The sequence below is a fragment of the Anomaloglossus baeobatrachus genome, chromosome 2 (assembly GCF_048569485.1).
Source record: "Anomaloglossus baeobatrachus isolate aAnoBae1 chromosome 2, aAnoBae1.hap1, whole genome shotgun sequence".
NCBI lineage: Eukaryota > Metazoa > Chordata > Amphibia > Anura > Aromobatidae > Anomaloglossus > Anomaloglossus baeobatrachus.
The window spans coordinates 452,413,725-452,427,200 of record NC_134354.1 but is presented as its reverse complement, the minus strand read 5'-3'; the positions used below and the strand labels follow the sequence as shown (position 1 = coordinate 452,427,200).

At 39.5% G+C, this 13,476-nt stretch overlaps 1 protein-coding gene across 1 annotated transcript in view; it reads left to right on the top strand.

Moving 5' to 3' along the window:
- RFLNB (refilin B) overlaps positions 1–12,847 on the top strand; it is a 32,470-nt gene extending 19,623 nt beyond the window's left edge. Inside the window, exon 3 of the mRNA XM_075334210.1 lies at positions 11,652–12,847. Within this exon, the coding sequence (XP_075190325.1) occupies positions 11,652–11,982 (331 nt within the window). The 3' untranslated portion in view covers positions 11,983–12,847. The remainder of the gene's footprint in view (positions 1–11,651) is intronic.
- Positions 12,848–13,476: the final 629 nt, after the last annotated feature.

Below are 13,476 nucleotides of genomic sequence, written 5' to 3'. Positions count from 1 at the left end.
ATCATATATAATTATAACCTTCCCCATCTCATAAGAAACACTATAAGTGCTCACGTCCCAGTACACACAAACCCAGATATACAGACACATCTAAATATAAAGATATAGCTAGATGATAGAAATATAGATAGAATAGATAGAGAGATCGATATGCTGCAGATATCTAATTTCCCAACACCCCTACATATCATACCCTTGAACTCCTTAGTGCCTCTCATGTGACACTAAATGTTGTTTAGCCTGGTTTAACCTAATAAATAAAAAAAATAATTAATAAAACACAACATAGGGTTCCCCCTATTTTTGATAACCAACAAAGGTGAAACAGACAGACAGACAGCTGTGGGCTGATATTATCAGGCTGGGAAGGTACATGGCTATTGGGCCATTACCAGCCTAAAAATAGCAGCCTGCAACTGCCCCAGAAGTGGCGCAGCACATAAAGTGCACCAATTTTTTCACTTCTTGATTGCCCTGATGCGGTGGCAATCGGAGTAATGGTAGTTGGGCTTTATGTCAGCTGTGTAGTATGAGCTGGAATCAGCTCGCCCTGGTAGTAATGGCGAGCTGTTTATTAGACACCCCCGTTATTAACCTATTAGATCGAAAGAAAAAAGTATACAGACAATGGCTCACCATTTTGTAAAAAACAAACAAACATGCAGGTCAGACGTTGTCCAGGGATTCCAACATACTCCAGGGAATGTGATGCAACCCAACAAATGGAAATCTTGAAAGGCATAAAAAGAGAGAAATAAAATCAATAGATAGTCTCTCATTCACCAATTTATAAGAGAGTAAAGCTCCCAGGTCAGACATAGTCCAGAGGTTCCCACAACATGCCCCGATTACCTTGATCAAAGACTATGGAGTATCAGAACAAGACTTCATAGACTTTAAGCAGCAGCCACTCCCGGCTCACACTGCACTCTGCGAGAATTGTAAAGTGCTTCGGAATATGTTGTAATAAAAATTACAATTAGTAGTAGTTTTATTGTGATTTTATCGGATATACCTGCGCAAAGTAGCAAGTATTTGGGAAGTGTAAACAAAATGATTCATAGTTTTCTAAATATATTAAAAATAGAAATCAGCCCTCTTTAGACTGATATCACTAAATAAAGTACTCATTGACCAATTGCCTCCATAAGTCACTTATTCAGTTCACATGTGTGTAATTTATTTTCGAGGCATTGGATCGAATGAGCATCAACACCCATCGGATGGACAGCCCCCTATTTTCAATATAACTCCAGATGTTCTGTGAAGGCCTCAGAGGTTTGTTTGAGAACATTTCAGATCAAACACCATTATGAAAACCAAGGGACAAACTAGACACATCAGGGATAAAGTTGTGGAGAAGAGTAAAGCAGGGTTAGGTTATAAAACAATAGCCCAAGCTTTGAATATCTCAAAGAGCACTATGCAATCCATTATCCAAAAATGTAAGGAGTATGGCATGACTTCAAACCTACCAAGACATGGTCATCCACCTATATTGACATCTCAAGCAAGGAGAGCACTAAATAGAGAAGCAGCCAAGAGGCCCGTGGTCACTCTGGAGGAGCTACAGAGATCCACAGCTCAGGTGGGACAACTATTAGTCATATACTCCTCATATCTAACTTTTATGGAAAAGTGGCAAGAAGAAAGCCATTTTTTAAAGCAAGCCATAAGAAATGACATTTGCAGTTTGCAAAATGCCAACTAAGGGACACAGCTAGCATGTGGAAGAAGATGCTCTGGTCAGATAAGACCAAAAAAGAACTTTTTGGGTTAAATGCAAAACACTCTGTGTGGCAGAAAATGAACACTGCATCTCATGCTGAAAACAATAGTACCACTGTCACACATTGTGGTGGCAGCATCATGCTGTGTGGATGCCTTTCTTCAGCAGGGACAGGGAAGCTGTCAAAGTTGATGAGGAGATGATGGATGAGCTAAATACAGGGAAATCCAGGAGGAAATCCTGTTAAAGGCTGCAAAAGATTTAAGACTGGTGCGAAGGTTCACTTTCCAGCAGGACAACAACCCTAAACATACTGCCAGAGCTACAATGGAGATGTTTAGATCAAAGCATATTCATGTGTGTGAATTGTCCAGACATAAATCACATTGAGAATATGTGGTAAGATTTGAAAACTGCTCTTCATCCAATCTCACTGACCTATCGCTATTTTGCAAAGATGAATGGGCAACAATTCAACCTCTAGATGAGCAAAGCTGGTGGAAACAGACCCCAAAAGACTTGCAGTAGTAATTGCAGCAAAAGGTGGTCCTGCAAAGTATTGATTCGGGGCTGAATACAATCTACGTCACAATTTTCAGATTTATATTTTTAAATATTTAGAAAACCATTTATCATTTCCTTTATACCTCACAAATACTTTCCACTTAGCGTTGGTATATCACACAAAATCATAATAAAATACATTTACGTTTGTGGCTGCAAGGTGAAAAATGTGGAAAAGTTCACTGGGTATGAATGCTTTTTCAAGCGCTGTATTACAGAGTTAGTAGTGTTTGGCAGCAAATCAGTTCCTTTTTACTCAGTAGAGCTACCATTTCTATTCTCGCTGTGGTCATGCACACGTACACCCTTGTGCCTTATAACAACATGGAGGCGGGTGAAGTATTGTACTGTGGTATTTGCAGAATGAATATCTCAGGTGAATAAATATTTTAGATGCAGATGTAGGAGTTGGACAAATAACTGATGTAGTTAATATTTAGCCATGAAGTTAACTTCCTTGCACATTAAAATGAGCCTTTTTTAATTGGTGTGTGGTACAGTATTTGCTTTCAATGACATGACATTTTCTGACATTTGCGAACGTTGTTCCTCTTCTACTAAGCAATTCTTTGTACCAGGAAAATAGTCTTGGCAAAAATGAATTTATAAACCTTTACCTTACTTTATAGGTAGCATGTGCCCTTATATATTTTTTTAACAGTAGATTATTGCTAACCTTTGAATCTTTCATGGTATGCTACTAGCTCTTATTTTACAATCCAGTATATCATATTTTATATATTATACCCCAGTACCAGACAGAGAAGCTAAATATGCATTTTAGCACAATAGAAAAAAAATAAACAGACTGGCCCAATTTACAATGAAAAGCAAAAGGGTAACAATGTTTGACTTTCAGGCTCCATATCTCACCATCCACTACAGCTTTGAGTGTGAGACTACCTTCATTTTAAAAACAATCATATTGGCTATTTCATACATAAATTTGACTTTCAACTATATTATACAGATTCTTGTCATGTCACTGCATTGATACTGTTTTGCTCCTGGAAAATTATTTTTCTTCCTATTTTCTACGAATTACAACTTGTTATGACATTCCCTAATAGCTCAGTGTGTTATTAGGTTGATTCCCAAGTGAAAGGTGACTGGTTCATATCAAGGAGCAGCCATGAAGATTTGCCAAGAAAAAAGAAACATCATCATTCACCTCATCAATGGTGGTCTTGCGGCCAAGAAAACTGCACTATGTGAGTACCATAACAGTTAGAATATGAAATAAAGTCCGTCCATCCATTCCAAAGCCAATTGGTCGAAGTCCAGCCAAAATATTGGAGTCCATAAGTTGGCTAATCACAAGGTCTATCAGTCCTGGTGCAACAAACACGACAGTGGAGGTGGCTCGTATGCTTTGTAATAGTGAAATCACAGGCGTCTATACAAGCACTGTGCGACACACGTTACACAAGTCTGGATTGGTGTCCCAAAAAAGCTGAAGAAGTCTCAACCTCAGTATCATCATAAGAATCGTCGGCTCTAGTTTCCAAAAAAGTAGGAAACGTGGACAGTAGAAGACTGGAAAAGGGTGATTTGGAGTGATGAGATGAAAGTCAATAGACTAGGCTCTCATGGGTGCAAATGGGTTTGAAAGAAACAAGGGAAAATAAGTTACCAGACTGAGAAATTGAAGGAACTGTCAATTTCGATGGAGGAAATTTGATGATATGGGGTTGTTTCACAGCCAAAGGCGTTGGATACTGGACCAGGATTGATGGTGGTCTCAATTCTGAGCTATATGTGAGTATCCTAGAAGGCAAGTTACTTCATACACTCAAGTACTATGGGTATGAAAAAGATAACATAGTATTCCAGCAGGACAACGACCTGAAGCATAAATCGACATTGGCGAAGAAATAGTTCCATCACAATGAAGTAGTAGAGGTGCTGCATTGGCCCCCCCAGTCCCCAGACCTCAACCCAATTGAAAACTGGTGGGTAGAGTTTAAGAAAAAGCTGTATACATACCCAAGTGAGTCGACCAGTATGCACCAACATTGAGAACATGTAGAAGAGAACTGGGATCAGATTTCAGTCCAGACTTACTTGAATCTGATCAATAGTATGACCAGAAGGATTCAGTCAGTGTTGAAAGCCAAAGAAGATTTACAAAATACTAACAAAAAATAAAAGTTTTAATTTTAATTTTTAGAAGAAAAACAGTAACAATACAGTGGCATGACAAAAATGTGCATACCTAATCATATACTGAATAGTTGCAAGTCAAATTTATGTGTGAGATAGCCAAGATGTTTGTCTATACAATGAAGGTCGTCTCACATTTGTAGCTGTAGTGGATTGTCGAGAATGGAGCCTGAAAGTCAAAAGTTCAAAACATTGTTATCCTTTTGGTCGTCAGTGTATGCCAAAAAAACTCTCTTTAGGCATAGTTCTTTTTCATTGGCAGACATGGACAAAGATGGCCCCTGTGCAGGGACAAAATATGGGCCCTTTGCAGTCCAATAGCTCATCATATTGCTCAATTCCATCTGCTTTGAAGGTGGTAGCAGGCCCTCTTACCTCTTGGGACCCTTCGTAGCTGCACAAGTTGCACCAATGGTATGTTTTTGTCGCTGTTCTGATCCATAGATACATATCTAGATCAGCCGCTGCTCTCCTAATCTGAATTCAAAAGCCTCGTAGGCACATATAAGGCTGTTAAGCTAAGGTCAGGAGACCTACAGCTGGTCTGGACATCATGGTCCGTACGTGTGAAATCGACTGTACGCTATAGATTTACCGAGGCATAACAGTTCAATAAAGCAGAAACAGTGGCTACAGCTGATGTTAAATAAGGCTTTATTGATATCTTGTTTCTAGTAAACCTTTCTTCCGCTGCTGCAAGCAGCTCCAATTGTTCTTGGCCGTCATGTGAATATATGGAAACAATTTTGTAACTCTTCCTCCTTGGATTGATCTTAGCCTTTTTTATAACCCGTGGTGTCTCCTCCTATCAATCGTGTTCTTATTTTGCCCATGATGAAGTGTTAGTTACAAATAAAAAGATTATTTTTAGCCTTGTCCCAAATCACTTTTCAATCAAATCCGTGTATTGCAAAACTGTTCTTTAAATATATAAATTGCATAGCAAATACATGGCAACATGTAGAGTCTAAATGTTAAAATAATAGTGTGTTTTCCACCAGAGAAAACTTGTCAGCAAATGCTACAGGACATTTAACACTTCAGACATAAAAACTGACTTCCACATGATTGGAAAACCGGATGGTAAAATGAGCACTGGATGTTCGGAGCACATTTCTGGCACAACTTATCCTCATGAATATCAAATCAAAGTATTATGGGAATTGTGTGTGCTCGCATGTTTGCTCTACTTATTCAAGTAGCTACTTACTGTGCTATACCTGTCTCTATATTATTATTAAGGGCAAGGCTTCTTTATATTTTTCTATGGTATCATCAGCCAGAACATAATTACACTTGGGCATTACTAGTGGTCAACGTTTATGTAAAAATGAAAAATATTATTGAACACTGTATACAATTTAACCCCTTTCTGACATATGGAGTTCCAGCGTGTGGAGTGGGCTCAGGAGCTGAGCCTTCAACATACCCGATAGATTTGTTGTACATTTGGCATTGCCCGCAACAGCAGTGATTGTGCCTCAGCTCCAATTTCTGCTCTTCAACCCTTAAAGGAAACCTGTCACCAGATTTCTTGACTGTAAGCTGTGGCCACCACTAGTAGGCTCTTGTATACAACATTTCAGAATACTGTAGATAAGTGCCCAGGCTGCTCTGTATAACATAAAAAACACTTTTATAATACTCACTTAGGGGACAGTCCGGTCCGATGGGTGTCGCTGCTCTCTGGTCCGGCGCCTCCTCTCTGTGGCAGTCTCCGTCCTCCTTCTCCCCAGCCCAGTATGGATGTTGTATCCTACATCATCCACACAGGCCTGCATTGCCCTACTCAGAGCAGATTAAAGTACTGTAATGCGTAGGTGCGAGAAAAGGTTAAAGACCGCTTGCGCATGCGCACTACAATACTTTGATCTGCCCTGAGCTAAGCAAATCAAAGTGTACCTGCACAGGACCTCAATCTCGGCCAGCGTGGTTGACATAGGACACGTCATGCACATGGGCCTCAAAAGAAGGAGGACGGCGATCGCTGCAGATAGGAGGCATTGGATCGAATGAGCATCAACACCCATCGGATGGACAGCCCCCTAGGTGAGTATAATAAAGGTGTTTTTTACGGTCTACAGAGCGGCCTGGGCTCTTATATACAGTATTCTAGAATTCTGTATATAAAAGCTCAGTGGTGATGACCGCAGCTTATAGTCACCAAATCTGGTGACAGGTTCCCTTTAAATGCTGCTGTCCATTTTTGACAGCAGCATTTAAGATGTGTTTACCTGAGGGGCACTATTCCATAGGTTAATATTGTAGTATTGCAGCATATAGAACAAGTGAATAGATATGTTCAAGGTTTTAAAAATGTATAAAAATGTGATTCACACCCTCAATCCCCATTAAAAAATAAAAGATACGTGTTGTTGTGCCGCATCCCAGAAAGTCTGATTAATCAAAATATTAAATTAATTAATGTGTGTAGTAAAACTATAAAGAGAAAAAAAATGAAACGCCAGAATTGCAAATTTGTAGTCATCGCAACTCCACCATAAATGTGATTAAAAAACATCAAAATGTCATATTTAATCCAAAATGCCACCAATAAAAACAACAGCTCACCATGAAAAAAAACATTGTCTGAAAAATGAACACATTACAGGTTAAATGGAATTTCCTTTTTACAAACTTCTGATTTTTTTTTTCACCACTTAAATAAATTAATAATAATAATATTAAAAAAAGTTACAAGTTTGGCATTTCCATAATAGCACTGACATGAAGAACTCTGTTTCCAGCTCATTTTTATCTTACATTGAATGCTGTATGAGCTAACCAAAACAAAACAATTGTGAAGTTGCATTTTATTTTTAACTATTTCACAGCACTTGGAATTTTCATTTGCATTTACTGGTTCATTTATGGTAAAATTATTGGTCTCATTTTACTTTAATTTTATCACTTAATAGTGAGCATTCAATATATTTTTTTATTAAAAACAGTAATTCACAATACTCCTGATATTTAGCCCTAATATCTTGATCACCATTTCCCCACATAGCATGATGCCCGACACACACATGTCCTCTAAGCATCCCCACATGCAATATGATGCCCCCATAGTTTTTACACACAGAATGATACCCCACGCAGTATGATGACCAACCTATAATATCATGGCTCAAAATGATGCCCCCTTACACAGAATAGACAGCTCCAACATAGTATGATTGCCAAGGGGGTCTATGATGGTGATACGATGGACCCCACAGTCCAGATCACAAAATATTATGCCTCCACAGCATGATGGACTCCACAGTCTGCCTACATGCAGTATGATGGCCCCCACTTCTCCCCATACAGTATGATTACCCACACAATCACCCCCACACAGTATAATAGAATATACAGTCTGAGTACACAGTATAGTGGAATTCACAGTCCCCACCACAGTATAATACCTTTTAAAGCTCCATACACACTGTATGAAGTATCCACAGTTTCCCTCAACTACTTTCTTACACTTAGCCATGTTCCCCTGATGTATTGCTTTTGTCTGTGCACATGTGGACTGAGGCTCTGCACAGCAGGACCGATCTAGTGACATCCCAGGCACACAGGGTGAATGGTGGAAGAGGCAGCCGACGTCTCCCTCCTCTACTATTGTGTTCAAAGGTATCTAATGGAGGTACCGGAGCAATAGAGATGCTGGGCAAGGTAGTGGCCGAGGGCCAGAGAGAAACAGCCAAAGGTCTGGTTGTGGCCTTTGGGCCATACATTGCACTGGTCTGTACTAGACACATGGTTATTCCACACACACACACACACACACACACACACACACACACACGGGGTAAATAGCAATTGCCACACACACACTAGTATAGACTGGAGAATTTCTAAGTATAGCTAGAAAAACTGCACATACCTAGTGCTTTAACGCTTAGGTTTCTGTTACTTGTTAACTTTCATTGGAGGAAAGTACGCAAGCATGGCCTGCTCTATTTGCTAACAGTACCCAAACTAGTATGTCACCTTTGCTGCCAGACACATAAGAAATCAATATTTTATTACGTATTATATCTAATAAGTCATAAAACATTGTGTAACTTTGGACTATGAGTGCTAATGTGAAGGACCAAACCTACGGAAGCTGTCATTGTCATTGTTTAAATTACCAGCATTAGCTGTAAAGAATTTTTCCCATCAAAAAATGTTATCAGCTAATTCTTTCCAAATGTGTATGTGATTTAGTGTAGGTGACTTACAATAATTACTGATCGTCGTCTTCACCAGTTCTTAGCATTAGTCTGGTCATCTTTAGTGTCATGTGAGCGCTCTTTTACCTTGCCGCCTCATACAGAGATCACTGTGTGGGGTGATACTACTTCACTTCACCAATGTAATCCTCTTCAACTCCAGAACAATGCTCAATAGACATATTTTCAGAGTGACTTCCAGTGACTAGTGACAGATTCAGGGCTAGAGAGTTATTCCTATGCATGGCTCTCAATATTAAATGTAGCTTCCTTTCTTTTAGAGTGTAATGGGTTAATATTAATTTCTCCTTGCTAGCAGCATTACTCATTACGGTTACACTAAATCCTCAGTCTGAGACTTTGCCTGGAGGTGGAAGGAGCTGTTGGAACCCTTTCTGTCTATTGTGGTGTAGGCTGCAGTCCTGGTGCCTGATTGTAGCCAAGAAGTTAGAGTTTATCCTATGTTGATTCCCCTGTTTGTTTTCCTTCCCTGGTGTGTTGTTTTAGTGCAGTGGTGGGACTAGTGATCCTTACTTGTCCACTCACTAGCCATGACTATTGTAAGGTCACTCAGGGCTTTAGGTTCCTGCTTGGCGACAGGTGTGGAACCTGCATAGGGACTGGCTAGGAGTGCAGAGTACAGTTGCAGGTAAATGGAGTAAGTGTCGATCTTTCCTCTCACTAGCGCTAGGACCCACCATTGTTAAAGTGCCCCTAGTGTACCCCTTGTTTGTCATGATGAAACCCCTGTGTGTTGTGTGTTTTGCCCCATGCCGGACCTTCCCCAAGTCTGTGGGTGACACAGTTTGGTTTGAAGTCATGTGACCCAGAATAGGGACTGGATTAACTCTGGAATCCGGGGTAAATAGCAATTGCCAAATATTCTAATGCACCAATACTACATTACATACATATTTTAAAAAAAATAACATTTTTATGTTTGGGGTTCTTCTTTAAGATAGTGTGGCATATTGGATGCTTTAGATGAGCCCTTTCTTTTGAGGAGTACCTTAACGATAAGCTTATTAGATGGTGTTCCACTGACCTGACCCCTAGCGATCTGTTATAATATATATACTCAACATCAAGTGTTCAATTCCACTGCATCACCACTTGGGGTGCAATGAAGAAGTATAATTATATAGTTCTCATTAAGATCAATGAACTATTGTGTGCATCCAAAGCTAGAATCATTGTTTCTATCTATGGTTAATAGAAGCGAGTAAAATATATAAATATTACAGATGATCTAGCATACAGTCAGGGCCAGAAATATTTGGACAGTGACACAAGTTTTGTTATTTTAGCTGTTTACAAAAACATGTTCAGAAATACAATTATATATATAATATGGGCTGAAAGTGCACACTCCCAGCTGCAATATGAGAGTTTTCACATCCAAATCGGAGAAAGGGTTTAGGAATCATAGCTCTGTAATGCATATCCTCCTCTTTTTCAAGGGACCAAAAGTAATTGGACAAGGGACTCTAAGGGCTGCAATTAACTCTGAAGGCGTCTCCCTCGTTAACCTGTAATCAATGAAGTAGTTAAAAAATCTGGGGTTGATTACAGGTGTGTGGTTTTGCATTTGGAAGCTGTTGCTGTGACCAGACAACATGCGGTCTAAGAAACTCTCAATTGAGGTGAAGCAGAACATCCTGAGGCTGAAAAAAAAGAAAAAATCCATCAGAGAGATAGCAGACATGCTTGGAGTAGCAAAATCAACAGTCGGGTACATTCTGAGAAAAAAGGAATTGACTGGTGAGCTTGGGAACTCAAAAAGGCCTGGGCGTCCACGGATGACAACAGTGGTGGATGATCGCCGCATACTTTCTTTGGTGAAGAAGAACCCGTTCACAACATCAACTGAAGTCCAGAACACTCTCAGTGAAGTAGGTGTATCTGTCTCTAAGTCAACAGTAAAGAGAAGACTCCATGAAAGTAAATACAAAGGGTTCACATCTAGATGCAAACCATTCATCAATTCCAAAAATAGACAGGCCAGAGTTAAATTTGCTGAAAAACACCTCATGAAGCCAGCTCAGTTCTGGAAAAGTATTCTATGGACAGATGAGACCAAGATCAACCTGTACCAGAATGATGGGAAGAAAAAAGTTTGGAGAAGAAAGGGAACGGCACATGATCCAAGGCACACCACATCCTCTGTAAAACATGGTGGAGGCAACGTGATGGCATGGGCATGCATGGCTTTCAATGGCACTGGTTCACTTGTGTTTATTGATGACATAACAGCAGACAAGAGTAGCCGAATGAATTCTGAAGTATACCGGGATATACTTTCAGCCCAGATTCAGCCAAATGCCGCAAAGTTGATCGGACGGCGCTTCATAGTACAGATGGACAATGACCCCAAGCATACAGCCAAAGCTACCCAGGAGTTCATGAGTGCTAAAAAGTGGAACATTCTTCAATGGCCAAGTCAATCACCAGATCTTAACCCAATTGAGCATGCATTTCACTTGCTCAAATCCAGACTTAAGACGGAAAGACCCACAAACAAGCAAGACCTGAAGGCTGTGGCTGTAAAGGCCTGGCAAAGCATTAAGAAGGAGGAAACCCAGCGTTTGGTGATGTCCATGGGTTCCAGACTTAAGGCAGTGATTGCCTCCAAAGGATTCGCAACAAAATATTGAAAATAAAAATATTTTGTTTGGGTTTGGTTTATTTGTCCAATTACTTTTGACCTCCTAAAATGTGGAGTGTTTGTAAAGAAATGTGTACAATTCCTACAATTTCTATCAGATATTTTTGTTCAAACCTTCAAATTAAACGTTACAATCTGCATTTGAATTCTGTTGTAGAGGTTTCATTTCAAATCCAATGTGGTGGCATGCAGAGCCCAACTCGCGAAAATTGTGTCACTGTCCAAATATTTCTGGACCTAACTGTATTAGTTAATTATATCCCTATGATTTTGGCTTTATTTTATTGGTGTAGTACTAACATTCAGCTTTCTCTCTTTTCAGGTATACATCCTCCGTTAAATATGACTCGGACAGGCATTTCATTGACAATATATATATGCCAGTGGGACTGGGATTGTCTTCGTGTAGTCAGACTGTGATCTGCATTCCTAACTGTACATGGCGCAACTACAGAGCTGAAGTTCACTTTGAACCGAAGAACAAGCCTCAGAGATTCATGAGCACCACAATTGTCTATCCAAAGCACACAAAAACTGTGTACACTACTACTCTGGATTACAACTGCAAGAAGTGCATGAGGCGTTTTCTGTCCAGCGTAGAACTTGAGTCAGCTGAGCATGTGGGCAATGAATGCTTTGTGGATGAATACTGACTGACTGACTGCGCACCCAGTGCCCACCTCTCTGCCTTGGAGAACTACATGGAGCCTTTAATCAATGTCAAACTGGCAGAACCTACAAAAGTCTTTCACCCAGAGAGCACATATCTAGTATGAAAGCTGAAACCTTTTTTAGGTAACTTTATTCTGCAAAATAATTGGCGATACATTTTATCGAAGACATTTATAGGACTAAGAACTTCAGTACAATACTCTGAAAACAAAAGGAATTGGGCAATGCATGTAATGTATATGTGAACCACAGAAATGTACTGGACCCCAAATTGTCTAGTCAATGGAACATTTTACTTGAGTGAAGTGGACGGTAATACAAACAATAGGCATCTAGGCCTTGGCCTATGAATAACATCATATTATCATCATAGAAGATTATATAATTATAAGACAGGCTACCTGGTTCATGTATGCAATAAAATCTGAACAGTAAAATATAAATTTACATGGTATATGGATTAACCTTAGGGGAACCTTGTATGGACATTCATTTCTGTGAGAACTTTTATTTGGTTTTTGGGTATCATGGTTAATTTCACATCTCTATCCTCTGAACAAATAAAGCACTTAACTGGGCAAATGTGAAATTATATTTATTCATATATGCTTCATTTATATCAGTGAGAATGCAAAACATTAACAATGCTAAGTAAAGAGGGGATGGAACAATTTATAGCATATGGGCCCGATGAGTTATAGGGCCTACTGTAATCCTACAGTTTTCTCCTATCAATTATATTAGGAGTTAATAAACAACATAGCTCACAATTACTGGTTGATTGTTCTAGAGAAATAAATTAGATGATTTATGATATTGAGCATTTAGATAAGAGGGGGCCTATATTTAGTTTATGCATTGGGGCCATTTAGTGTATGTGTCCGCCCCTGGCAAATTGAATAGGTAAAATTTAGAGGATCAACATTTCAAAGGAGAAAATTTTTTTTTTGGTTAAGACTTTTAGCACAATAAGTACAAACAATGTTTGCAGGCAACAGTACAGATGATTGAAGGTTCAAATTCTCCAAATTGCACCGTTTTTACAAGGAAATTCCATTTGCAGTGGAGTTATTCCTAGTTATGGTGAGTCCAGACACAGAGCATAATAAATGTATGGATGTAAATTGGTGTTGTCTCACTGCTCACCTGTCCCATTATTGATGCAACCGGCATCTGGTCCTCTACATCAACTCCACTTGTCCCATTGCATGGATCTTCTTCAATCTCTTCAATCCAGGCTGTAGCTTCTTGCTCAACAAGGCCTCTGAAGTCATTCCATGACTTGCTGTCATTTGAGTGACACGTCTCAATGGTAAAACGCACAGTGACATTAGATGCAAAGTTGAGCTGGTAGCTGTGTCCTGAAGGAAAGAAGAGGTGTGGAGTATCGGATGATGGGCGGCTGGGATAGAGGGACAGGTAAGCAGTCGGGTAAGTATTTTTATTTTTTTAACCATTTTCTTAGCCTTCAGCTA